The sequence below is a fragment of the Canis lupus genome, chromosome 26 (genome assembly GCF_011100685.1).
Source record: "Canis lupus familiaris isolate Mischka breed German Shepherd chromosome 26, alternate assembly UU_Cfam_GSD_1.0, whole genome shotgun sequence".
Lineage (NCBI taxonomy): Eukaryota > Metazoa > Chordata > Mammalia > Carnivora > Canidae > Canis > Canis lupus.
In genome coordinates, this window is record NC_049247.1 from 22,776,311 (window position 1) to 22,801,682 (window position 25,372).

At 47.2% G+C, this 25,372-nt stretch overlaps 1 protein-coding gene across 3 annotated transcripts in view; it reads left to right on the forward strand.

Moving 5' to 3' along the window:
* The window catches only part of ZNRF3 (zinc and ring finger 3), a 158,124-nt gene that overhangs the window by 125,554 nt on the left and 7,198 nt on the right, over positions 1-25,372 (forward strand). For 2 of the 3 annotated variants that reach the window (XM_038575543.1, XM_038575544.1), the window contains exons 3-7: positions 19,355-19,429; positions 19,850-19,981; positions 21,700-21,810; positions 22,754-22,921; positions 24,525-24,627. In XM_038575543.1, the coding sequence (XP_038431471.1) occupies positions 19,355-19,429; positions 19,850-19,981; positions 21,700-21,810; positions 22,754-22,921; positions 24,525-24,627 (589 nt within the window). Of the gene's footprint in view, positions 1-11,943; positions 12,394-19,354; positions 19,430-19,849; positions 19,982-21,699; positions 21,811-22,753; positions 22,922-24,524; positions 24,628-25,372 lie in introns of those variants that run through there. The other variant, XM_038575545.1, reaches the window with a different exon arrangement.

The window sequence follows — 25,372 nt, forward strand, 5'->3', positions numbered from 1 at the left end:
CCCAGGGGTAGCCCAGGCCTCTTCACATGGCAGTCTAAGAGTTTCCAGCAGCAAAAGAGGGCCAGCCCTAGGCCAAGCACTTACCAAGCCTCTGCATGGTGTTTGCTAGTGAACCATTGGCCAAAGCAGATCATGTGACCAAACCCAGCTTCAAGAGTCCTAGAAATAAGCTCCATCTCTCTCTTTTTAAATTTTATTTATTTATTCATGAGAGACACAGAGAGAGGCAGAGACATAGCCAGAGGGAGAAGCAGGCTCCCCACAGGGAGCCTGATGCAGGACTCCATCCCAAAATCCTGGAATCGGGACCTGAGCCAAAGGCAGACGCTCAACCATTGAGCCACCCAGGTGCCCCTAAGCTCTACCTCTTGATAGAAGCATTGTGGCCAATTTTTTCAAGTCTACTCTGACAGGTGTGAATTTCTTGTAACACTTGGCAGGAGGAGCTATCGGTAACTCTCAATTGAGCCAGAAAGGATTGAAGATCACAGTGGAGCAGTTTACATTCTGATGACCTAATTATAGAGGAGATTGTTTCAGTTCTGCTCCAAATGAGAGACCAAGTGCAGGGGAAAACAATGACACTTGTATTCATGACATCAAGCTAAAGCGATTACTAAAGACATTGATATGCCTAGTTCAAAACTCAAATGTGAGGTCCTTCTCTCAGAGCAGTTTTGTCTGATTTGCAACAATCAACACCTCCTAGTGCTGTTACTCATTTAGGTCTAGATCAATGAGCAGTAATCACAGCTGCCATTAATTGCCACCTACCTCGTGCCCAGACTATGCCAAGCACTTTACATCCATGAACTATTTGAGCCCCTCAACAACTTAGTGAAGTCCTATCACTGTCCCAGTTCTACAGAGGAGGAAACTGAGGACCAGATATGAAGTGACTTGCCTAAGGGCATCAATTTAGTAAGGGAACCAGGAATTTAAAAAAAAAAAAAAAAAAAAGTCAGGCCAGTGGCTCCCCTGACTGAGCAGCAGTAACAAGTGCAGAAACACCCGTGTGCACACCTCACCCCCTCCCCCACCCCGACATAGTCCCAGTCATCTTTATGTTGAGGTAATAAACTCTCATGTGTACTGACCTGCAATCTGCCTGCTTCCCAGAGTCCACACGGGCACTGTGCTACAGCTTTCCCTAGCCATTCACCCAGGTTCATTGAGAGTGGATTTGTTTTAGGATACTGAAGACGGTTTAAGAGCCTCAAAAGGAGGTATAACCTGGCTTAGTCTGGATAATTTTTTTAGACTGGCTTTAGAATTTACCCATATTGGCTAAAATTACCAGCATCACATGATAAAGAGTTCTTGGTGTCAGAATTTTGCTTTTAAGAAATTAGAGGAATAACAGAAAAAGAATATTTGTGGATTCTCCCCATCTGTTTAAGTTCTATATTGAAGTATAATAGACATAGAATAAGCAGGACATATTTAAAGTATACAATGTGATATGTTTTCACACACACCCACATCCCTCATGAAACCATCACTATAATCAATGAACTTTTCTGTCATTCCAAAAAGTTCCCTCATGCTCCTTTGAAGGTACTCCCACCCCACCCCTCTGTTCCTCACCAGTCCCCAGATGACCATTATTTGCTTTCTTGTCCTATAGATTAGTTGGACTTTTACAGTTTTATATGAATGAAATCCTACAAATATGTACTCTTTAACCTTCTTTCACTCAGCATAACTGTTTTGAGATTTATCTGTGTTGGTTGTGTGTATCCGTTTATTCCTTTTCTTCACTTAATAAATTTTTAATGAGAAAAGGGAATGCTGCTATTTTTTTCCACTCTGAACTTGGGCCAGGACTCTTGAAGTTACCTACCAAATTGTACATTAACCAACCAATGCTAGTGATGAGTTAATCTGTAACTTCATCTGTTAGCTGTTAACATGACCCCCAAACCTAACCTCCTCTTGACTGTTAGGCCCTGATCCTGGGCACACTTCCTCTCCGGGCTAGAACCCAAGAGGGGTTTGGGGGGAGCCCAGGGAGCCCGGTATTTCTGAGTCTTGGCTAGTCCCTGCCCATCATCTTACCTTAATGTAGCCTGTCTTCAGGATATCACAAGAATGGGGCTATGTGAGCCCCACAGCGTGAGCAGCACAATAGTTGGGGCTGGGTACTCTGTGCAGCTCTGTGTTTCAGAAGTTTGAGTTATGCAAAAGGATGCACTTTGATAATGAACTCAATCAGTGCATTTGAAATTATCTTAATTTACACTTCTTTTCAAGATTCCACCTCCTTTCTAACTAATGTACACCTGTCTGCTAGCAAGTCCATTATAGTCAGCCTTCTTCCTTTTACAGGTCAGTTTTTTAAACAATTCTCTCCTTAAGTGCTGGGCTTTAGATCTCCCAGTACAGGAATGTTTGAGTAACAGCTGCTTAAAATAATACCCAAAATATTTATGTTCTTAGTAATGGGTGCTAGTTAAATATATTTTTCCATTATTTTTGGAAAACTAACATTGGATTCTCCTAAGTTTTGATTTTCCCTCCAAAAGAAAAGCTTGGACGTGACAAAACTTAATGGACTCTAAAGAAGTATGGGGCAGGGTTGACAGGATGCAGTCAGCTCTGAGTTGAACGCCCTCCCCTGCTGCCAGCATTCTCTGACCTCGGGAAGTCACTTTATTTTTTGCAAATCTAGGATGTGGGACTAGGTGCTCTTTAATCCCATTCCAGGATTGAGAGGCACTTAATCGATTTAGATGGACCATAGTCAAGGTCACTGTTGCCTAACAGGCCCCCTCTGTCCCTCTGCATGAGGACTGCAGTGACTCTTTAGGTGGGCCTCATCTGTCTCAGTCTCTCTCTGGATTTGGTTCACTGGCCCTTTCAAATGTCCCAGGTACCTGGAGGGTACACAATTGGACTTGGTTATCCTCAGAATGACACCAGCCAGTTTCCCCGGCCTATCATAGCCTGTCGAGCCAATATTGGAATGTTCTGCAACTATCTGCTTGTTTGGTGGTGGGGGCAGGGGGTTACATAGCACTTGCTATTTTAGCTCTCTCCACTTACCCACAAACCAGACTGCCAAACTCCTGGATCATAAAACAAAGCATAAGCACCTGGATCATGACCCAGCTCTTTTCCTGTTCTTCTTTTGAGACTTCCCCAACAGGAAAGGCTCTGGGTAATTGATAGAGATTATCCCTGATTCCCTTAATGTAACCTTTTTACTCTTTCCTTTTCCTGGGATTAAGCTGTTCCTTTGCAAGAAGTCCTTTTCTTAATGACATAGTCATAGACCTGTTATTGACCAAAGGAAGTGATCCAGCCCAACTCCACCTTCTGTGGCTCCTGGTCCCTTTGGTCTCTTTCATCCTAAGGACTTTTAAAGTCATTAACTGGGTTTTTCAATTTTCTGCACTGTTAAAGGTTATCAAACTATACTTTAAAATTAATCTGCCTTCTTGAAATAATAATTGCACATACATTTGTAGTTGGATATGAGTGTCTGTGCGGAGTAGATGTTCTAGCATTTGCTAAGTGAGTGTTCCAAGGCAGCATGCCCACACTGCTGAGGTGTGCCATCCATAGAGTGATGAGTGAGGTCTGACATAAAGTGGAGACATGAGGACCCTGTCAGCAGGCACCTTTTTTCCTCCTCCTCCTCCTCCTCCTCCTCCTCCTCCTCCTCCTCCTCCTCCTCCTCCTCCTCTCTTTTCCTTCATTCAAGGAATATTTCTTGCTGTGCATGCAGGTCCCTACCGTGACTACTAGTACTCCTTGAAAAGAAGAACTAGATCTATGATGAGTCTTTTTAGCATACAATTTTACCATCATGATAGGTGTCCAACAAATGTGTGTTAAATTAATAAAGCCTAAGAAAGACTGCCAAATTAGGTGTTTGGCCTGGAAGTACATAACCACTCAAATGAATCTTATTGTGGGAGTCAGGGAACCCCCTTCTAGAGAAAGTGAAGTTTTGGTCAGTGATCTAAATATGTCAGTAAACCATAGGGGCTGTGCATAGATGCTGTGCTGTGTACCAGAAACTAACCTGTGGGCATGCTGATTGCCACCAAGGGAAAGATTGGTTAATAAAAACAGTGGTCAGGGATCCCTGGGTGGCGCAGCGGTTTGGCGCCTGCCTTTGGCCCAGGGCGCGATCCTGAAGACCCGGGATCGAATCCCACGTCGGGCTCCCGGTGCATGGAGCCTGCTTCTCCCTCTGCCTGTGTCTCTGCCTCTCTCTCTCTCACTGTGTGCCTATCATAAATAAATAAAAAAAAAAATTAAAAAAAAATTAGTTTAAAAAAAAAATAAAAAATAAAAAATAAAAACAGTGGTCAGTGTTTATAGATGGCCTTGTGAGTGGACTGTGATGTGCAGTCTCTATGTAACCAAGCATTGCCTTTTGTGAACCTCTTCACTTTGTGGTGCTTGTTGTGCCTGCAGGGTCTGCAGCCTCAGCCAGCACCCTTGTGTGCCCAGGTCCTGGCCAGCCTTCCCTTCTTCCACATTTGGGTAGCTTAGTCTCCATGAAGCCCTTCCTGACCACACCAGTCCATAACATACACACCCCCATCCAAGCTCATCTATTCCAGATTTGACTGGAGTACCCTTCAAGGCAGCCCCACACAGCCGAGCTCTGGATTCATTTGTTTTCCTTGCTTGAAATGGCCTAACTCCATTTCTCTAAGTCAATAGATTGGTGGCTCTGCATGGGCACAGATGCACACCCCCCCCAACCCCCTTTTGTTCTGCAGCCCAAACACAGGGATGTGGATGGGACTACGAATCTAGGAGTAGGAGTACTATAGCTGCTGCTCCTGGTGGGGATGCCCAAAAGCATCCTTTCCCTTGACCTCTTGTCCTTTCTTGGCTCAAGGAGGGCCACCTTGAGCCAAGCCTAGTCAGCTTTTCTCCTTCCCCTTCCATCATCACCACCGTTGTGATGACTATTGAGCATTAAGACTAGAATGCATTTGGAAGAAATGAGAGTTTCAACATGGCTTTCAGCTTGCTGACCTATAGAAATGGGATTATAGGACTTGTTCTTTTAGTTAGACCTTAAAATGAGGCCTTTCTGGGTTTAACTCCTATTATGTTTTACAGCCTAACACATGATCTCCACTGTTACATCTTGTGTCCCTTCTCCACCACACCCCCAGGCTCTGTCACTAGAATTGTTCCTAATGGCAGAAGCTATCATGACTTATTGGCAGAGAAGGGGATATTAGTTGACAATTAGCATCCAAGTACTGTGACTTGGTTAACTTCATTCAGAGTGTGTTTGAGGGCTTACTTGAAGAAAGCATGTGTTTCGTGAAGAAGAACAGGACTTAAAATTGAAAATGGGGTCCTCGGGATTCAGGTCTTTTAGAACTTGTATCATTCTGTTATCGCAGAAGACACTTCTAGAATTTGCATTCTGTTGCTCTGTCTTGCCAGAGGGTGGAGGCCCATGTCTGAGGCCCTACGACACCTGTGGAGTAGAAGCCAAAGGAGGACCTCTACTGTGAGCCCCAAAAGCTTGCCCCATATGGGATAGAGAATTGCTCTTGTGCCCACAGCCCTTTCCCCAGCATCTGTACCTCCACGGCATTTGCTGCCTTCTGGGTTCCAGGCCGGTCTAGGGGCTGGTGACCAAGGGTGCTTGGGATAGTCACTGCTCCCAAGACCTTTGATTGTGAAGGACCTAGGTTCCTGCTCTGGGGGAAGGCGGTATCATTCTCATAGCCAGAAATCACAAGGAGCTAAATTGTTTATTGCCTTGAAGTGTATTCTTCTTTTTAACGAGGACTTTCCTGACATCTGAGTTAAAATGGCATAAATGGGTTTCTAGAAACCAAATAGTGTAACTGAGAAAGGAATCTGGCAATTCTGGAAGGGGAGGCACAAGGGAATGAGGAGTTATGGTTAAGAAGCACACTCCCTGCCACCTTCTCTCCTCTGACCTCCTTAGGATCTTAGTCTCTGTGGTTATCTTGGCTGTGCCTAAGAATCAACCCAGAGAGCTTTCAGATTTTTTTTTTAAGATTTATTTTTTTTTATTATTTATGATAGAGAGAGAGAGAGAGGCGCAGAGACACAGGCAGAGGGAGAAGCAGGCTCCATCCATGCCAGGAGCCCGACGTGGGACTCGATCCCGGGGCCCCAGGATCGCGCCCTGGGCCAAAGGCGCAGGCGTGTGAAACCACCACTGAGCCACCCAGGGATCCCCCCAGAGAGCTTTCAAACCTGCAGAGCCAGATTCATCTCCAGCCCATTGCCCCTCAGTCTCTAGGGAGGGGTCTGCCGCTGTAGTTCTAAAAAGCTCCCCAGGCTGGGCTGACAGCCACTGTCTGCCTTCTGCCTATTTTATGCCATGGCATCATTTCTTGCCCTAAACTGTGATGTTCCTGTGTGTATGATATGCACATCAGCTTCCAGAACCCTTCAGAAGGTAGAGTCACTGTGACTTTTGAGTGCCTGCTGCTCCATGTGGGAACTGGGCCTGCAGGAAGATCAAGCAGGGCATTTAGGCTCTCTTTCCTGGAGAAGAGAAGAATCTTGTATGTAGATAGTCAAGGGAAGGGCAGGTGCCCAAAAGAGATGCACAAAGCATATGTGTCATGTCCAAGGAGGGAGATGGGGCCTAAATATGCTGGGCATGTTCTTACCTAGTCTCCTAACATCTCTCAACATCTGTGAAAATGTGTCCTCTTAGCGTTATCCCCATTGAACACACGGAGGCACAGAAAGACTATCAGGTCTGCTCACAGTCACAGAGATGGCAAGGTGAGCCAGGATTTCAGCTCAAGCTGTATGAAGTGACAGCTCCTCCCCCTCTCCTTGCTCCTTGGCAATGCTAAAAAGAAGGTTGGCCCATCCATTCACAGGTCCCCTTCAGGCTGTATTCTTCCTTAAGGCCACCTTGGCTGGGAGGTGTCATCAAACTGATTGCACCCAGATAAGAATAGTGTGACTGAGGAGGGAGCTGGGGTGAGGGTGAAGGGCTTGGGACTCTGCCCTTCTCTAGAGACTGGGAGAGATTTGGTTCTTTTGCTGTTATAAATGATTTTGATGTGAAGTTAAGAGATAATGAAACTGTATCATTCTGAAATTCTAACAAAAAGTCATAGATTCAAGGACGCAATACAACAGGGCACATGGGGGACTATTCTGAAACCACCTTGGTAGATCCTTAAGAAGTATATGGAGTGAAAGTGGTATTGTTGTGAGGTTGCATTGGCTAAAACAGCAACAGATATAACTCCCTTGAATGAAATAGCCCCTCTGACAAAAATAAGCATGAGCTTTCAAGCAGCTAACCCCGTACAAAAGTAGAATTTTCCAGCCTGCCACCCCTCTTTATGTCGACTATACGGGCTGCAAGACATTTGGAAAGGGAGTTTCAAAGACGACGTAGTCCAAGTGGGTTAGGATAAGAGCCATCTGGAATTCCTTATAGGATTGGGAAGTACAATTCATAAGTTATTAATGGAATACTTGGAGTTTCAACATTCCTGTTGATAGATATGAACCACATCTCTATCACACTTGATTATGGAAACCCCTAGGATAACAAGAGTATTTCTGTAGCCTGGGATTTCAGAGAGAGGATGCGGTCACATGTCAGCTCCCTACATCATGACTTTGGGAGGTGTAACCTCTGAGCCTCCAGCTATAAAATGGGAGTCAACAGCTTCTCTGCTGCAGAGTTGCTGTGTGGACTCAGCATGCTGTTTGAAAGTATCTACTGCCTTGCCTGGTACATAATAGGTACTTTGCCTACTTTCCCTTCTTGGAATATGATGCTTTGGGCCAATACTGTCCAGAGACCAGGTAAGAAAGGCCCTGCTTCTAAAGCTTCTGGCCAACAGGTGAGGAGTCCAAGGGGGAGCCCCCTTTTCAATCATTCCCAGGATCCCGAATTCGCCCAAAAGGAGTCAGTGCTGGCTTCCAGAATCTGGTAGACCTCTTCTCCAGGACCACCCACCTGGGGGCAGACTGCCCTGGGAGCACACCCCTCTTCCCAAAGAGGGTGGCCAGACCTTGGCCTTGAGGCTGGGGGGGTTACTTATATGTATACAAGCCCTCTCAAAATACAGAGTGGGTCAGGAATCTGCTTTCTCCACAGATGAGGAAGCCTAGAGAATTAAAGAAATGTCACTTGAATGTGACCTTTCAGGTCTTTATGAAGGTGTATATAAAGATAGAAGGGTAGCATATAATTTATTTCATGATTTGTTGGTTCCTGTCCCAAGCCCCACAAATGTTAGGAGCAAGCCTGCCTCAGACATGCAAAAATTCTTTCATCCAGATTCTCTTCCTCCTAATACAAATAAGAAAAGCATATAATCAGAATAATCTTGTTTTTCAGTTTACCATCTTTTCTTTTTTTTTTTTTAAGATTTTATTTATTCATGAGAGACACAGAGAAGCAGAGACACAGGCAGAGGGAGAAGCAGGCTCCATGCAGGGAGCCCGACGTGGGACTCCATCCTGGGTCTCCAGGATCACACCCTGGGCCAAAGGTGGCGCTAAACTGCTGAGCCACCCAGGCTGCCCTCAGTTTACCATCTAACGCAGGAATGCTCAGACACTTTTCCTTTGCCCCATGGTAGGCATTGCCCCAGTGCTGGTGAGATAGCTTCTGAACCTACACCAATCCAAGTGAACCAGGTGAGGGGCCCCAGAATGCACATTTGACAGTCATCCGGAAGCTTCCTGCAGCTTGGGCTCAGCGGTTCTCAGCCTTACCTGAATTTTAAAACTAACTGGGAAACTTTTGGAAAAATATTGCTGCCGGGGTTCCATTCCACAGAGATGAAGTAATCATCTCTAGGAGCAGGGCCCCGGCATGGTTATTTTTTCAGTCTTCCCAGTTGCCTCCTCCATGGGCCACTGATGAGAACCAAGTCTGCCCTGCTTGATGGCTGATGGCTGAGGTAGCCAGGAGCTCGGCGCTCGCCCTCAGAGAGCCTGTCCTCCATCCCTCCTAGCAGAGGGGAGGCTGAGGGTCCGTCTTCAGACTTTGGAGGCACCGTTCCTGGTGAAGCCCAAGTACGCCACCTAATTAACACTTGTTTAATAACAAGTATTAACCTGTCATATGCAGAGAAGGGGGTGGTCCTTTTTAAAGTTTCTAGTTGCTGACTTTGGCCCTGAAATGGGACTTCTTGGAAACTCAACCCAAGATAGCAGCTCACAAGCTCTTCCAAAAGTTTCTGTGCCAGGCAGAGACATCTCATGAAACAACCCAACTGCAGACAGTTTTTCCATAACATCCAATCACCCAGCAGTGGCCATGGGAAGGAGGGTGTGGACAGGCTTCCTGGGTTTTTGGTGCTCCTTGTCAGGTGTTAAAACAAAGAGGATCATTGTGTTTCTTGGAACTGGTCTAAATGTCTATGTTTAAGATTAAGATCTGGGGTAATGCATTTCCGTTTGAACCCAGTATTTTCTGATTGTGAAAAGGGTACCAACCTGTGCAATGGCGCCGTGACATGGCCACGGACTCCAGCCTTTTCTGTCGGTTCCTTTAATTAGGAGAAATTAAGTGGGGCTGCTACATATTTTGAGAATAAATAACACTATTTAAATTTAGGCAGCCTTAACCACTAACTTAACCGCTGAATTCTCGCTGCTACATGCCTCCTAAATAGATCAGCATAATCTTAACTAGGACTTAAAATGCATCATCTTCCTTCTCTAGCTCAGAACCAGCAGCCGACAGGAGCCTTTGGAGGCTTAATGACTTTAATTATGGCGAGAAATACCTTCCCCCGATGGGGAGGGGCGCTGCCGGCCTGGTAGGGTCAGCGAAGGCCGGATGGGAGCCCGCCCCCCAAAGGCCAGCCCCCACTGGGTGGGGAGGGGGGAGCGTGGGGAAGCAGAGAGGGAGGGACCCTGTGGGAAGGCGTGGAGAAGCAGGGCTGGGGGGCGGGGGTTGAAGCCGGAGGGTGGAGGGGAGGAGGGGCCCTGGGGGAGGGCCTCGGGGGCCTCTGAGTTCTGAGCTGTGTTTGTGGCTTTGGCACTTTGATCTCCTGCCAGCGAAACCTGGAAGGTCAGGCCGGGCTGCAGCCAAGCCCTGGAGCGAGGAGCCGGGCGGAGCGGGCAGGGCAGAGCTGCGCCACCCACCCGCACCCCCACCCCACACCCCCACCCACCTCCTCTCCCACTCGGGGAAAGTGAGCCTGCGTGGCTGCCCAGGCGCCCCGCCCCGCCCCTCTTCACCCATGGGGCCGTTTTGTCTGCCCATCTCCTTCAGGCTATGGATTAGGGGCTCCGAATCATGACAGGAAACTAGCTAACCACTCTCCAAGTTTGGTTTGGTAAAATCATTTATGTTGCATACACTTTAAAGAAAGCAGGTTCTTTTTTAAGCTAGGTGCACCCCTTCCTCCCTACCCTACCCCAGAGCGGCAGGTGATTGCTCTGGTGGTTTGTGGGTGTTAGGGTCGTTTCCCTCCGCACTTCTGACACCCGCCCCCTTCTTGGCACCGGTATTTTCTCACCGGTTGCCCATGTGCTCTGGTGTGTGACCTCATTTCCTATGGAATGAAAGGTTTCTGTAGGAAAACAGGGCACTGGTGAGACCGGCCTTGCGAGCCCCCTTGCCTGGCAAGAGTATCCCCTGTGGAGCAGTGACTCATGCTTCAGGGAACAGCAGCTGACCAGAATGATCAAGAGCCTGGTGCCTGGGTGGTCACTACTAAGTGAAGGGGGGAGTGCAAAGGAAAAAATGAGGAGGGAGGGTTTAAAATCCTCTTAGTGGCCTCTAGAGGGCGGGGCATAGAGGGACCCATTGAGTGGTGCCTGTTTGGACTGCAGTAGGACCAGCCAAGAGACACAGGTGGGTGTCAGGCATGGCCAGTCTCTGGGATTGGCTGGTTGGGTCTCCATCCGTGTTCACAGTCCCTGTCCCTCCCTGACCACAGAGCAGGCCCTGCGGCAGTGGCAGCATGCGCCAGGCTTATTCCTGGCACCCAGCATTCCTGGCAATGATATGCCTGAGGCTCAAGCCTTAGGCACATGTGTGTCTGAAGCCTGTGCTTTGGTCTCATTGCCCCAAATGAGGCCATCATTGAGTTTGGGAGTTTGGAATCTGCCACCAGTTTCCCCTAAAAAGCCAAGCTTCCGGTCTTCGCACTAGGTGGCGAAGGCTGACTGGCTCACTTTCCCAAGACCAGTTCCATTTGGTGCAGGCCATCTTTCCCCACAGGTTTCAAGGGGTTCCGTAGGCTCCAGGAGTCTCTTAGGCTGAAGAAAAGCCAAGGTCCCCTGAGTGATAATGGGAGGAAACTGTGAAAAGCTGCATTTCATGCCATCTGTTCCTGTGGATTTGCCCAAGGGTAGTCATTTGGTGAGAGTTTTCCTTTGGTCAGAGTTCTAAAAGGAGCTTGCATTCCTCCAGAGAGTGGAAGGAACAAACAGTGCAGGCGCTCAGTCTTGTTTTCTAAGAGCTTCGACATCAGAGATGTGTTCACACAGAGGCCTGGGGCCTGATAAATATCCATGGTGAGGCAGAGCCGCTGCAGTCAAGGCTTCCCAGAGACAACGGCAGCATTAGAACTAACCGCCAGTAGGAGGCCCAGCACGCTGCAGCAGAAGATGTGCCTGCAGTTAATAAACCAAATCCTGAAAGTGTCAAATACACAGAACCTCGAGTTCCAAGGAGAACAGACCTTTCTCAATTTTAAGAGTCAAAGGAGACGGGAGATCAGGTGGCCAAGAGCCGAGCTACAGTCTGTGCTTGGAGTACCAGGGACTCCAGTGTTTGATGCTAACCCCGAGGGCAAAAGCTGATCTTTTTAGGTTAATCAACAAACATTTCTTGGCCATTTACCCTGTGCCAGGCCCTTTGCTGGATTCTGGGAATTCGGCAGGAAAGAAGTCTGACACATTGGCCGCCCTCTATCTAGTGAGGAGGCACTTTGAGTAAACAATTAGAGCATGATGTCATAAGAGCTCCAATGGTGGGCACGGTCAGGCCTCAGGCAGTGGCAGTGTGGAGGGAATAGCACCTAAATTGACAAAAGTTTTAGCAGAGGTAAAGGCTAGCTGGTATGGGGGAGGTAGTGTGTTCCTCAGCAGCAAGGACGCAGGCCATCAGAGAACTAGAAGGTCAGCCCAGTTAGACTTGGGGGTCGGAGCATGGAGTTTGCCATCAGCAGTGGGGAGGTCACGGCCTACCCTAACAGCAACACAGTTATTGGAGGAGAGTGGTACAGGTCAGAGCTGTGATTTAGAAAGGCCCCTCTGCTGCTGGGTAGAGACCACACTGGGGCGGAAGGGGCAGCTGGGATGGGCTAGGGAACCCCCATGGGCAAATGTTGTGACTCATGTTGAGAAGTCAGGTGTCCTGGACAGGGGGGCAGCAATGGAGATGGAAAAACAATGGATGAATTTGGAAGATGGAATCAGCAAAACTTGGTAAGCAGTTGAGTGTAGAGGTGAGGGCAAAGGTTTAGCTTGGCCCCTGGAAGCCTAGGTTCTAGAAAGGTAGGGATTAGATAAAGGGTAGGCCTACAGCAAGACCCCAGGCATCCGTATTAGCCTGAGCAAGAAATGGCCCACAGATGCCCAGGACAGTGTGCTCTACTTTGGAAATAGCCACAGAAGGAACTTGAGGACCTGCATTGAAGCAGAATGCTGATGCCAAGTCCTAGGAACCATGCCCTGGGACTCTGGTGCCATTTGGGGTTCTCCACAGTAATGGTTTCTGCCACTTTGGGTCACACTGCTCTATGAATGTATTGGAGGAGAGCTGCAAGTGAATGCTCTCTTGGGTAAAAAGAGATCTCCACACTCTGATCTCCTTTCTAAGCAGGATCTCTTCTGCCAGGGCAGCAGCAAGTGTGTAATGACAGGCACTTCTAGAAGGTCTCATCTTGAATCTTTCTTAGGGACGTCCGGCACACAGTTGGACCTCTTAAGTAGTTGTCAAACTGAACTATGTAATTGGATGTTTTCATACCAGTAACCATCTCATTTAGATTGCAGTGTGTATTCTCTCTACTTGTCTTCCAGCTCAAAATGGAGATCTCTGGCATATCCTCAGCCTTCTACCTTACCTGTACCTTAGAGAGCAGGGCCATGAATAAGGAGCGGTATTCCTCTCTCATTGGCGTACCACCCACCGTGGAGCAGTGGGTTCCAGAACATCTTCTAGAGAAGGGAGGGTATGGACAGGAGTTGCTGCAAAAGGATTCTGTATCCAAAAAAATGGGAGATCCCAGGTAGATAAGAGCCTCTAGCACACTAATGTGCCCTGTCAATGTCAGGGGTCACTCTGGAATATGCAGCATTTCTCTAAGGACACTGACCAAGAAAATCTCATCCTGTGATATATACTTTGGGAAAAGCTGCAGTAGAGACATGAGATAGCTGAGCCCATATTCAAAATTTTTTACCCCATTTGCCCTTGGAATGAAATACACAGACTATTCCTTGTGACTCCCCAGCCCTCTTCAGAGAGGGCTGCACCTGCATTCCTTGCAGAATGTACGCTTTATGAGGACAGGGATCTGCCACTTGCTGCTTCCTGCTGAACGTATCCCCAGGGCCTGGCACACATAGTAACTGGTTAATTACTACTGTTAACAAATAAATGAATACATGGCACTACAAATAGAATTAAACTCTGTTCCCACCTACTATGTTAATTTGTTGAGTATGAACCATGCCCAGGGCAATCTGCTTTGTGAGACTTTATGGGGCACACAAACTGGTCAGTGAGATCCACCTCCTGGCTCTTTTAGACTCTGAGGCAGGCTAGCCCAGCACCCAGGCCAGCCATTTATATGTAAGATGTCTATACCCTTTGACTAAGCAAGAATACTTGTAGCTATTTATTAATGATAGATGCCACCAGGATGTGAGTATGAGAATATCAATATGGCACTGTTTATAATAGAGAAAATGTAGAAATCTGCTTAATGCCTATCAGGGAGATGGTTTTAAGCTCAAGTACAACCATAAAATTATTCCATATAATAGATTATTGCATATAATGGAATTCCAATATAATATGGAATATTCCATATAATGAAATAATATATGTAGCTGGTAAGAAGAATGACATTTTTAAATACAAATCTATATAATATTGTTGAATAAATTGTTGAGTTAAGGTGGGGGAGGTACAGAACAGTATGTATATATAATTTATTTTTAAGTGAATTTTGATATATAAGTAAATATATGCATTTTATTCTTGCCAATATATGGATTTAAAAAAACAACATGGAAAGATAAAACGTAAACCCACACTGTTAATGTTATAAATAAAGCTTGGGATATTGGGGGTAATAGGTCAGTTACTTTTTGCTTTTAGTTTCTAAATTATTTAAAAGTGTTCACAGTAAGCACATTTTACTTTTATAAATAACAAACATGAAAGATTGTTATATTTGAGAGGAAGATGCATCATAGAAAGTCGTAAGTGGCAGAAGAGAAATCCTTAGAAATATTAGGACCCAGAGAGGGATAAGAGCTGCATTAAGCTGTAGAGAAAAACCTGTCTTATGGGAGGGGTGGCACATGAACTTGACCTTGAAGAATCTGTAGGTATGATCAACACATGGTAGTTCACACTGGAGTATCTTTCTGCATATGAAGTATATGCAGAGAGTTACTCTCAAACTGACTTCCTTCTCCTAGCCAGCTCACCACAGGTCACTTTACCCAGAAGTTAAATGTGTTGACAAATTTTTCTTGTAATTTCTGCACCATTCTATTTTGTCACTACAGATAAATTAAGAATTGAGTGGGTTTAAAAGGAGGGGAATTAAAAGCCTATGTGGATTGTATTATTACTCTTACTATAATCTTCATATTTTTTGGCCCTGGGCCTCCTCCCTTCTAAGGAAATTTGAAATGTAAGCCACAATTTGTTCAATGTAGCATTAATTATTATAGTAAAAAACTGGAATAGTTCAAATATCAAAAATACATGAGTAAGTAGAGTATGTGAATGGGTATTTCACAGCTTTAAAGATGTCTACAAGGAACTTTTAATGACTTGTTGGAAGTTTATGATAAGTGTAAAAAAAAAACCCCACCAAACACAAAATCAAAAAAAGAAAAAAAAAGCCGCCTTGGAGCCCCCAAATATCAGGATTTCCTATAAGAGGTTGAAGACACAGGTCTTCATATCAGCATTAACCATCCAGTTTCCTTGGTTATCATGTGGTCAGGAGTTTGGGACAAAGCTTTTTTTGTCATCATTGGGTTATTTTCGATTAAGATAATATTCTGTGAGAGATTTCCCATAATATTAGGCACTGAGTCCACCACATCCAGTGCTAGACAAACATAAACAATGATGAAAAATGGAGTCTGTGCCCAAGGGCTGCTGGGAGTAACCAAGTCTGGGTGTGACTGCACACACTGGGGAGGGTGCCAGATCCATTCCTGATAGGAATTCTAGAAGTTAATTGAAACTAAAGCAGTCTGGAGGCTTTGAGTTCAAGGTAGTAGTGGGAACTGTTCTCATCTGAATGCCTTATTCCCGTCTGGAAATTCGAGACTCAAACATATTGATAGAAGCGCTTTCCGTAGGGAAAAACCACATCCACATTCAGGGAGCAGCAACCCAAGAGAATGGTGCTAGGCAGGCTTTCTTTCACTCAGAATAAACATTTATTGAATAACCATAGGAGACTTGCATTGTAGTAAGTGCCAACCACAGTAGGACCCTGTGTCCCGGGGCTTGAAATTTGTACTTTGCAAAATGTAAGTAAGTGTGCAGATGTTTGCATTTTTGATATTTGTGTCAGTAGCTGTGGACAAATTCTAGCCTTGGGCCTTGCAGCCCTGGAAAGGTAAATAAAGGACCATGACAACCTTTGGTTCCACATTCTAGCACTGGGCTTCTAGTCACCTGCTGGCTGGTGTTGACCTGCCCACCTGCCCTTGCCTGACTGAGGCAGCAGAGGTGAAGAGGGTTGTGTGGGAGGGACTGGGGGAAGGGCATGCAGAGGGCAGTGATGGCAAGGAGGGCCTTGGGCTGCTTTGGGGAAGCCTTCCTGCCCTTCACATCCTTCTCATGCCCTTCTTTCCGTGCCAGTCTGCACACAGTTCAAGGGTAACTGCCTTCTGTAACAGTAGTCTGGTTTACCCATGACCTTTATCTAGCCATATCCACCAGGCTGTGTCTTTTCCATCCTTTCTTTGAAACAGCCTTATCTTGAGAGTTTTGTGACTTTTATAGAGTTTCTGATGATCACAAGACCACTATCTCCCAACTATGTAATCTCCCAATCTATGGTTTAGATTTGTTTTGAAACAGTATTCAGGGACAGGGATGGGGGTGGGCACCTGGTGGCTCAGTTGGTTAAGCATCTGGCTCTTGATCTCGGCTCAGGTCTTGATCTCAGAGTCGTGAGCTCAAGCCCTATGTTGGGCTCCACCTGGAGCCTACTTGGAAGAAAGAAAGAAAAAAGAATATTTGGGCCCAAGCTTGAGTAGGTAAAACGAAGAAATGATCTTAGATGTGAAGACTGGTTCAGGAATATGCCTCCTCTATTTTTAACTGAAAATGTGAGGCGAGAGGGAAAGTGTGACCAAGGTAGTGTTCTGTTTTTTAATTTGCTTTGGGAATAGTATAATAAATGTGTCATTTTCTAAATCTGGATTATTCATGGCCTATTTTAAATCCTGAGCTGGCTCCTGACAGGCCAGTTCTCAACAGGACCCTGGGTTGACTCCCCTCCTGACTAGTCCTGGTAGGGGCAGGAAATACGAACTTATTTAATAGCAACTTCCATTAAAGTAAGTCAACTGTGAGAATTCTCATTTTCTCAAAATATTTGTACTTGGTCATGTCAGAGTCCGTTAAATAGGTATGTTAATTGGGTTTTAAGCACCTTATTCTTGACCTGCAGTTTTTACTATAGATACCAGAAGACCCTTCAACCATCCTAGATTTTGTTTAAAATGCCTTTTGGGGATCCCTGGGTGGCTCAGCGGTTTAGCGCCTGCCTTTGGCCCAGGGCCTGATCCTGGAGTCCCGGGATCAGATCGAGTCCCATGTCGGGCTCCCGGCATGGAGCCTGCTTCTCCCTCCTCCTGTGTCTCTCTCTCTCTCTCTCTCTCTCTCTATGTCTATCATAAAATAAATAAATCTTTAAAAAAAATAATAAAATGCCTTTTAAAAAGTGCCTGTCCTGGGTGGGTCATGCCCCACCTCCAGGTCCTTGAGTCTTCCATGTTCCTGTGGAGCAGGGGAGCCTGGAAGCAGAAACAGCCACATGGCTGAAGCACTGCACTCCTGCAGGTCCTGCAGCCTTTCTTCTGCCACTGTCAGGCTCTCCACCTGCACCAGCATCCTCCACCTGACCAGGACGGGTCTGAATGCACATTCCCTCAGGTGCTAGTTGATGCACTTGATGGTGGAATGAAAGCCAAATAAAAGAACAAGGGGTCCTGTTTATTACTTCATTTTTGGTGCTTTTACTTGGGGCCCCTCTCCATCTAGGAAAGAATTGTGAAGACTAGGATATCACCTGAGTAGAAGACACAGCGCCAACTTAACTGTTAACTCTGGGGCCCATGAACTGTTGGCCTCCAGCAAGGGAGTCTGTGTCCCTATAGAGCCTTTTGGAGGAAGGTGATGCCACATGGCCTCAGGCTTTCTCACTGTGCCATCGTTTCCTGGAGGAAGGTGATGCCACATGACCTCAAGCTTTCTCACTGTGCCATCATTTCCTCTCTCACTGGAGGCGGGTAATAGGGCCACTGTGACCCTTACCCCATGGCTCTGGACAGCCCCCTGCCTCTCAGCTAAGTGGTCAAGATTAGGAATTGAAAGGGACCCTAGTGATAATCACAGAAGGCTTCCTCCTCCTCTTACAGGTGGGGAAACTGAGACTGGGACTCAGATTCAGTGACTTGCCCACCATTGGCAGCTTGTCAGAGGCAGAGCCAGGAATAGCTCCTGAGAGTCACTCCTGTCTGCAGCTTGCTGGTGAGGCAATGGGGTGGGATGGACAAGCGGTAGAAGGGACTTGAAATACATGGATTCTCCGTTCACGGAGGAGTCCCAGGGGCAGAAGGACAGCTCCTGTGGCACACACCCAGGGCACCCTGGCTCAGCTTGGCTCAGCTCAGCTAGTTAGTTGCTGGGGACTTTGCAGTGCCCCTGAGGATGTGACAGTCCTGCTGCTTCGGTGCCTGGTACGGGAATGGTCTTGTTAAAGCTGCGGGGTAAGACTGCCCTCTAGTGGGCTTGAGAAGCCATTGGTCCAGCCACTTTGTCAGCTAGTTAGGATCAGTGAAGCGTCCTTAGGCTGCCTCCCTGTAGTGATTATTCTCTCAATAGGAATTCTTCAAATTGTATTCTTCGTCAAGCATTCTGGTTCATGGAATTGATCTCTAAACACCAGCCACTATTTTCCCATCTTATAGAAGGTTTGGGGTTTTATTTTTGTTGTTGTTGTTCACCGCTCCCCCCACCCCCAAACTTAGAGGTTTCCTAACTTCTCTAACAAGATTCCAGTTCCTAAAAGCAAGGGTTAGGTCTTATGTCTTGTTCTTCCACAGATTTTATCCTGTTGTCTGCTTAGTTGAACATGACGTTAGAAGATTTGTTGGGATAGAAAGAATCCTCCCTCAAAAAAGAATCCCACCCCTTTCACATTTGTTCCTAAAACAGTCTCATCGTGTCTCTCTGATCCATAGTTCCCCAAGTGGTTGGATCATCCCAATCCCTCCAAAAACTTCCAGAACTCAGTTTCCTGGGCCTCACTCCAACCCTGCTGAATCAGTCTCTGTGGTTCAAGCCAGGAAATCTGCTTTACAAACTTCCCAAGTGGTTTTTGATGTGTAGCCAGGTTTGGCAGCCAACTGCTCTAAATCCCCATTTACATTTTTTTTTTCATAGCTTTTTCCTCTGACAGCATCTCCAAAGGTCTTCGGCTTGTGTCAGTTATTTAAATTGACCATTTCGAGATTCCTTTGGAAATACTCAGTGTGCTGTCCTAACTGCAGCGCTGGCTGACAGAGGGAGGAAGAAGGACCACAAGAGAAGGACCAAAGGCATCTACTTTGGTTTGCCAGTGGCTCAGTGTTTAGAGCAGAAAATACTGAAACCAGTACCTTCGTGCTGACTGGGCAGGTTGTTGATTTGTTTTTAATGTTTGGCTAAATAGGAAGACAAAGGTGAATCAAGCACTGATTTTCACCTCGTCTAACAACTCTGGTTCTCAGATTAGCTGTACAATGTAGGTGGAATTGTCCCCTTTTTTATAGTGACAAGTTAGTGACTTGCCCAAAGTCACGGAAGTTGGTGACTGTCAGATTTCTGCATTCGAATACAGGTGTGATTTCCAAGGCCAGCTTTGGAAAGGTAAGAGGACCAAGAGTGCCAACCTCTTCTTTTTAACTCTGCCAGGCCAAGCGGGCAGTGCAGCGGGGAGCCACTGCGGTCATCTTTGATGTGTCGGAAAACCCCGAAGCTATTGACCAGGTAAAGTCCTCGGGCCACGCCGTGTGGCAGCCTCCCCAAGAGAAGCACGTTTAGTTAGCTGGGCTTGTCACACAGGCATCACCCTCATTTCGGGGCTTTGCACTTGTCTGCTGGCACTAGAAACTCATGTTTAGACATCATTCCTACTCCATAGCAAGGCCATTGAGAGGAGATAAAAGCCAGGAAGTCAGTGGTTGGGGGGCATTTTCAGAGACCCTTCTGGGCCTTCAGCCTGCCCAGTCTGTCCTAAAACAGGCTTTATTCTCAGCCTTGTCCTTTGGAAGCTCCAAGGCTATAATGCTTGAAGACTTTCAGGATTTTCTAATGGTATTAGCTATTCTTTTCCTTCAACCTCTCCTCTTCTTTCTTGCTTCTTAAAGCAAGAACGTCTTTTAACCAGAACTGTCTTTTCTTCCTCAGCTAAACCAGGGCTCAGAAGACCCGCTCAAGAGGCCAGTGGTGTATGTGAAGGGTGCAGATGCCATCAAGTTGATGAACATTGTCAACAAACAGAAAGTAGCTCGAGCAAGGATTCAGCACCGCCCTCCTCGAGTAAGCCTCCGTCAGCCCTGGCCAGACTCATCCGGGCACCCATCCTTTGGGCTTTTATTCCAGTCTTCTTTCTGTCTAAAATGCTGATATAGCCTAGGTTCCTATAGTTTAGATCAGACATGAGGCTGGAGGCCAAGGAGAAACGTTACCCGTGTACCTTTATTATTTTTTAAGATTTTATTTGTTTGAGAGAGAGTGTTCATGAATGGGGAGAGGGTCAGAGGGAGAGTGAGAGAGTCTCAAGTAGATTCTGTGCTGAGCATAGAGCCTGACACAGAGCACGATCTCACCACCCTGAGATCATGGCCTGAGCCAAAATCAAGAGTTGGATGCTTAACCAACTAAGCCACCCACACGTCCCCACCCATGTTCCTTTAGAGAGGACTCCAAAAGACCTTCCATAAATAGATGATTTTTTAAAAGATTTTATTTATTTATTCATGAGAGATAGAGAGAGAGAGGCAGAGGCAGAGGGAGAAGCAAGCTCCCTGTGGGGAGCCCACTGCAGGACTTGATCCCAGGACCCCAGGATCACTACCTGAGCCAAAGGCAGACACCCAACCACTTAGCCACCCAGGTGCCTCCAGAAATAGATGATTTTGTGCTAAGGTGTCTCTGATCTCTTCCATCTGGTGTTCCTTCTTGGTAGCCTCCTGTCTTTCTTTTTTTTCCCATCCTGCCTCCTTCTGAAAATCTGAGGAGGATCGAAGGAAAGAGTACCCGGCTTCCCTTGTCTCCCTCCTTCCATTGACCCAGACTAAAGAAAAAAGCCTGTACTTCTTCCTTCCTGGAGGGTAATAATTGCATTTCAATAATTGCATTATTGAAAACCCCTAACTTATATTTGAGTCTGGAGCACTTAACTTTCTACTGAGATTGAAGTTTATGACTTCTAGGCGGTTGATGAATAGCGTTAAGGCTTCTCTTGAGCGTGTCAAAGGGACACTGCTGGCCAGTAACTCTTCATTGGCATCTTCCGCCTAAACCTCAGGCTGAAGATTCTGGGAACCTGGGACAGGTTATAAATATATGTGGTTTATTACCTTATCACAGATACACACAGGATGATCCTTTTGCTCACACAAAATATCTAGATACCCGCAGCATTCAATTAGCAAAACTCTCTTCCTCTTGGCTAACCGCATGTCCTAGATGAGGTGGCTTCCAGGTTTTTGGAGGCAGTGTGCCCCGAGGAAAAGATAAGAACTCAAAGTAGAAGGGATTTGCAGAAGAACTGCCTTTGCTGGCTTCTTTTTAAAGGAAAAACGAGCGCTTTGGTAAATGTGACTCACTGTAGTGGAAGCTGGTATCTGTGGAAGCAGCATACAATTTTCTAAGTTGCTGTAAACCATTAATTACATGGTTAGTAATCACTGTTCCCTCAAAACATGACACTCACTCCTTTGTCCCATAAATACGATATTCGTGTTTATTTGGATGGACCTCTCCTACCAGTTACAGCAAACTTTGCGCTATTCCATGGGGAGCTAGGCGTTACTGTGGGAGTTCTCTTGACTGTGAGGAGGCCTGGCCAAGACTGTTGCACGCTTCCCCCTAGCCACACTATGAGGGACTGCCTGGGGTGGAGCAGACCCCCAGGTGTTTCCTGCAAACAAGGGGAAACATACTCAGGTTGCCCCAACCTTATCCCAACCAGGGCTGACACAAGTCACAGGCAGAAGAGACCTGTGACTCAGTGTGTCTGTGTTCTGTTCCAGCAACCCACTGAGTACTTTGATATGGGGATTTTCCTGGCATTCTTCGTCGTGGTCTCCCTGGTCTGCCTCATCCTCCTTGTCAAAATCAAGCTGAAGCAGCGGCGCAGTCAGGTAATGCCCCCGAGCAGCCCGTGAGTGCAGATCCCCACCGCCCTGTCACTAGTGGAAGCCAGGGTGGGGGCCTGAGCTCGGCGGCCCTTTGCCAGTGACCCGGGAGTGGCAAAAATGGAGAAAAATGAGAGCAAAGCTTATCACCCTATGTCTTCTCTGTTCTAAAAGGGCCAGAATCACAAAGGCTGAGCACTGGGAGTGCTTCCATCTAGGAGCTTCTCTCAAGAAATGTCTAAATGTTAATACAGAGCCCTAGAGCCTTGCTCTTCAGATATGATCTGGACACCAGTGTTGTCACCTGGGAGCTTAGTAGAAATGCAGACTCTCAGGCCATACCCAGACCTGCTGAATCTGAATCTGCATCTTCCAAGCTCTCCAGACGGTTCTCAGTAAACAGGGTAGCCGCTTTTGTGCCCCAGCTGCCATATCACTGTGCTCATAGGAAGGCAGGATTTGGGAGTAGAGGTTGATGGAGAGGGTAAGTGGGAATGTAGACTGTCCCGTATGTTGCGTGACCCCTCAGGAGAGAGACAGTGGATGTTGGTAGGCAATCTGTCGAGAGGATCACCACCTTCTCACAAAGTGAATGGCCATCACCCCGACAGAACAGTGGCTGCATTTGGCAGGCACCCATGCTCATTGTCTCATTTGCCCTCGGAGCTTTCTTCAGCGTAAAGAGGAGGAACCCAAGGCACGGAGCAGGTTAATAACTCAGAGTCTTGCAGAGTAGATCTCTGCTGGTACTGCCACGTGGGAGGAGCCTGGGTTCAAGTCAACTCAGGAGTCTGAAAAATCTGTGCAGTCTTAATTTCTAACATTTTGTCAAAAGTCTGACAGAGGACTAGCGCATGTCCCCGTGCATTGGGTGCCATGGCTCTAGGGGTGACTACCACTACAAATATGTCCTGGACCCTAACACAGACCCTAACACATTCTGCCACAGAACTCCATGAACAGGCTGGCTGTACAGGCTCTGGAGAAGATGGAAACCAGAAAGTTCAACTCCAAGAGTAAGGGGCGCCGGGAGGGGAGCTGTGGAGCTCTGGACACACTCAGCAGCAGCTCCACGTCCGACTGTGCCATCTGCCTGGAGAAGTACATTGATGGAGAGGTAATGACAGGCAGGGCCCATCCTGGCTGGGGATGAGGTGGACAGGTCCACAGAAGCACACACGACCTGGAAGGGTGGGGCCCCAGGTCCTTTTCACACAACTTTGCAGGAGCAGAAGGGTTTTAAATGCCTAGGTCTCAAGGGGGTGGCCTGAGACACTCTAGCTCCTCTAGAAGTGAGTGGCCACAATGCAGAGACGCTTTCTCCAGAGGACCCAGCTTCCACCCATGTAATTTCAGAAATTGATCAGAAATTCATGGTAGGCCAGAAAATGTCTGGTGTTAAGAACATTGACACATATTGACTTAATCTTAGAATCCCTCTTCTGAAAACTTGACTGGAAGCAAACCTCTCCTGCAAAGCCACATGGAGCACTGGGTGTTTTGACGTAGGCGAGGAGATATGATGCCGCCCCCTTCCCTTTTTTCTTCTAGCTTTTTATCCTGAAAATGTCACGCCTTCAGGAAAGCTGCATGAGTCATACAGTGAATGATGTGTCATTCACCTGGAATCACCATTTGTTAACATTGTGCCATGTTTGCTTAATCTTCCCAGAGGGAGGCGTGCAGACATACATTTTGGGGAGTGGGGAACAAAGCACTTCAGAATCAGCTACAGGCATTTGATGCCCCTTTAATGCAGGTGTTCCACTCCCATATAGACTATCGGGTGCAAATGAGTTTTTGCAGAGGCCTTTAAGTTAAGAGAGTTTTGAATGGTCTTTAGGAGCTGACTGCCTGTATTGCAGTCCTGGGCCAGGCAGGTTCTAGCTTTGTGATCTCGGGCAAGTGACTTCATTCTCTGTGCCTACCCTGTGACAGAGGCCCAAGACTGACCTGCGCTTCAGGTGATCGTGAAGGTTACAAGTAGAACTCTTCCACGGTCAGGAACAAGGTTAGGTATTAATTTCAACGTTATTGTACTGAGCTGGTCAGAGAATGAAAAAGCAAAGTAACATTAGCAAACTGTGGAGCAGGGGTCCTTTGGCTTGGGAACTCCAGAGGTGCTTGTACTCTAGAAAGCCCCATCTCCTCCTCTCTACATAGACTGCTTTGTCATAAACCATGTTCCCTCAGGTGAGTATTCAGGGTCCAGTGAAGGAGAAGACAGGAGAGCTTTGCCCCTTTGCTGCCACACCTATCAATTACAAATCCTGGGCATCCTTTCTACTCATCCCCAGTTAGAGTGCCTGGAGGGAACCACCACCCCAGAGATGCATAAGGTCTCTGAGGATACCTAGTCTTCTCTCCACATGCCTGGGGCTGCAGAAACTCTTGGCTTTAGTTTTCCCTGATGTGTGGAATGAATGTGAATGCCTTCCTCTGGCAACCAGAAAGGAGCCTGCTTCCTTCCTGAATGCTGAGGACTATGGTTGTGGCTTTTCCCTAGAAGCCAGGCATGGGTACTGACTCCAGGGAGTGGTGTCCACCTGTTGCTAGAGGCGGGGAGGTGAGTGAGAAGGAAGCCTCTGGCACTGCAATGAGGAACAAGGCTTCTTGATCCATGCTGTACTCCTCAGGAAGAAGAACATATGGGGCTGGAGGCAGGACTGCTCTCCGCGTGGGTCCTGCCTTCAGGCCACGTGTCCTCTCTCCCTTCCTAGGAGCTGCGGGTTATCCCCTGTACTCACCGCTTTCACAGGAAGTGCGTGGACCCATGGCTGCTGCAGCACCACACCTGCCCCCACTGTCGACACAACATCATAGGTAATTGTCATCTGCCTCCATTGTTGCTGAAGAGTCACTGTCCCTACTGAATGCCTAGCAAGAGTGTGACACATGCTGCAGACCGGTGAGCGAGAATTGCCCTCCAGACCTGGGGGGGGGGGAGGCTTGGTTTTGGAGTTTACTCAGTCTCCAAACCCTTAAGAGAGTCTGGCCTGAAGCATCGCCCTAAGTTCACATTTTGGCTTTCACGTGAACCAGCTTCCTGACCTTGAGCAAGGCATCTGGCCTCTCCAGGCCTTAGGCCCGTAATCTCCTTAGCGGGAAGGACAGTGATGATGCCCCCATGCCCAATACCATGGGGTTGTTCCCATGCCACAAGAGATGAATGTGAGGTGGCAGGGTTGTGGTGGCACTCCTGCATCACCTGTGGTGTTGGATGAGGGGGCCGGAATGCAGGACATACTCCAGATAGCTGGTTTTCTAGAGGGAACGTGCCTTTCGTCTTGGTATCTTTGTTGCTGTGTGCAAACTCCCTTAATGTCTTTGTCAGGCCAGGCTGAAGGGAGGTGTGCAATGGGCCCTTACAGGTGTGGCTGCCCTTCAGACAGAGAAGTGGGTCAGCCTATGCCAGCGTGGCCAGGTTTGGTGACAGCTTAGAAGGGGCCCGAGTCCTGAGACTGGGCACATGGGCACGTGACCAAGCCTGCTGCTTCACTGTCTGCCCCCATTTATCCCTCCAGCCCCTGGCACTCGTGTCCTCAGCCCCACTGACTTAGACTCCCCT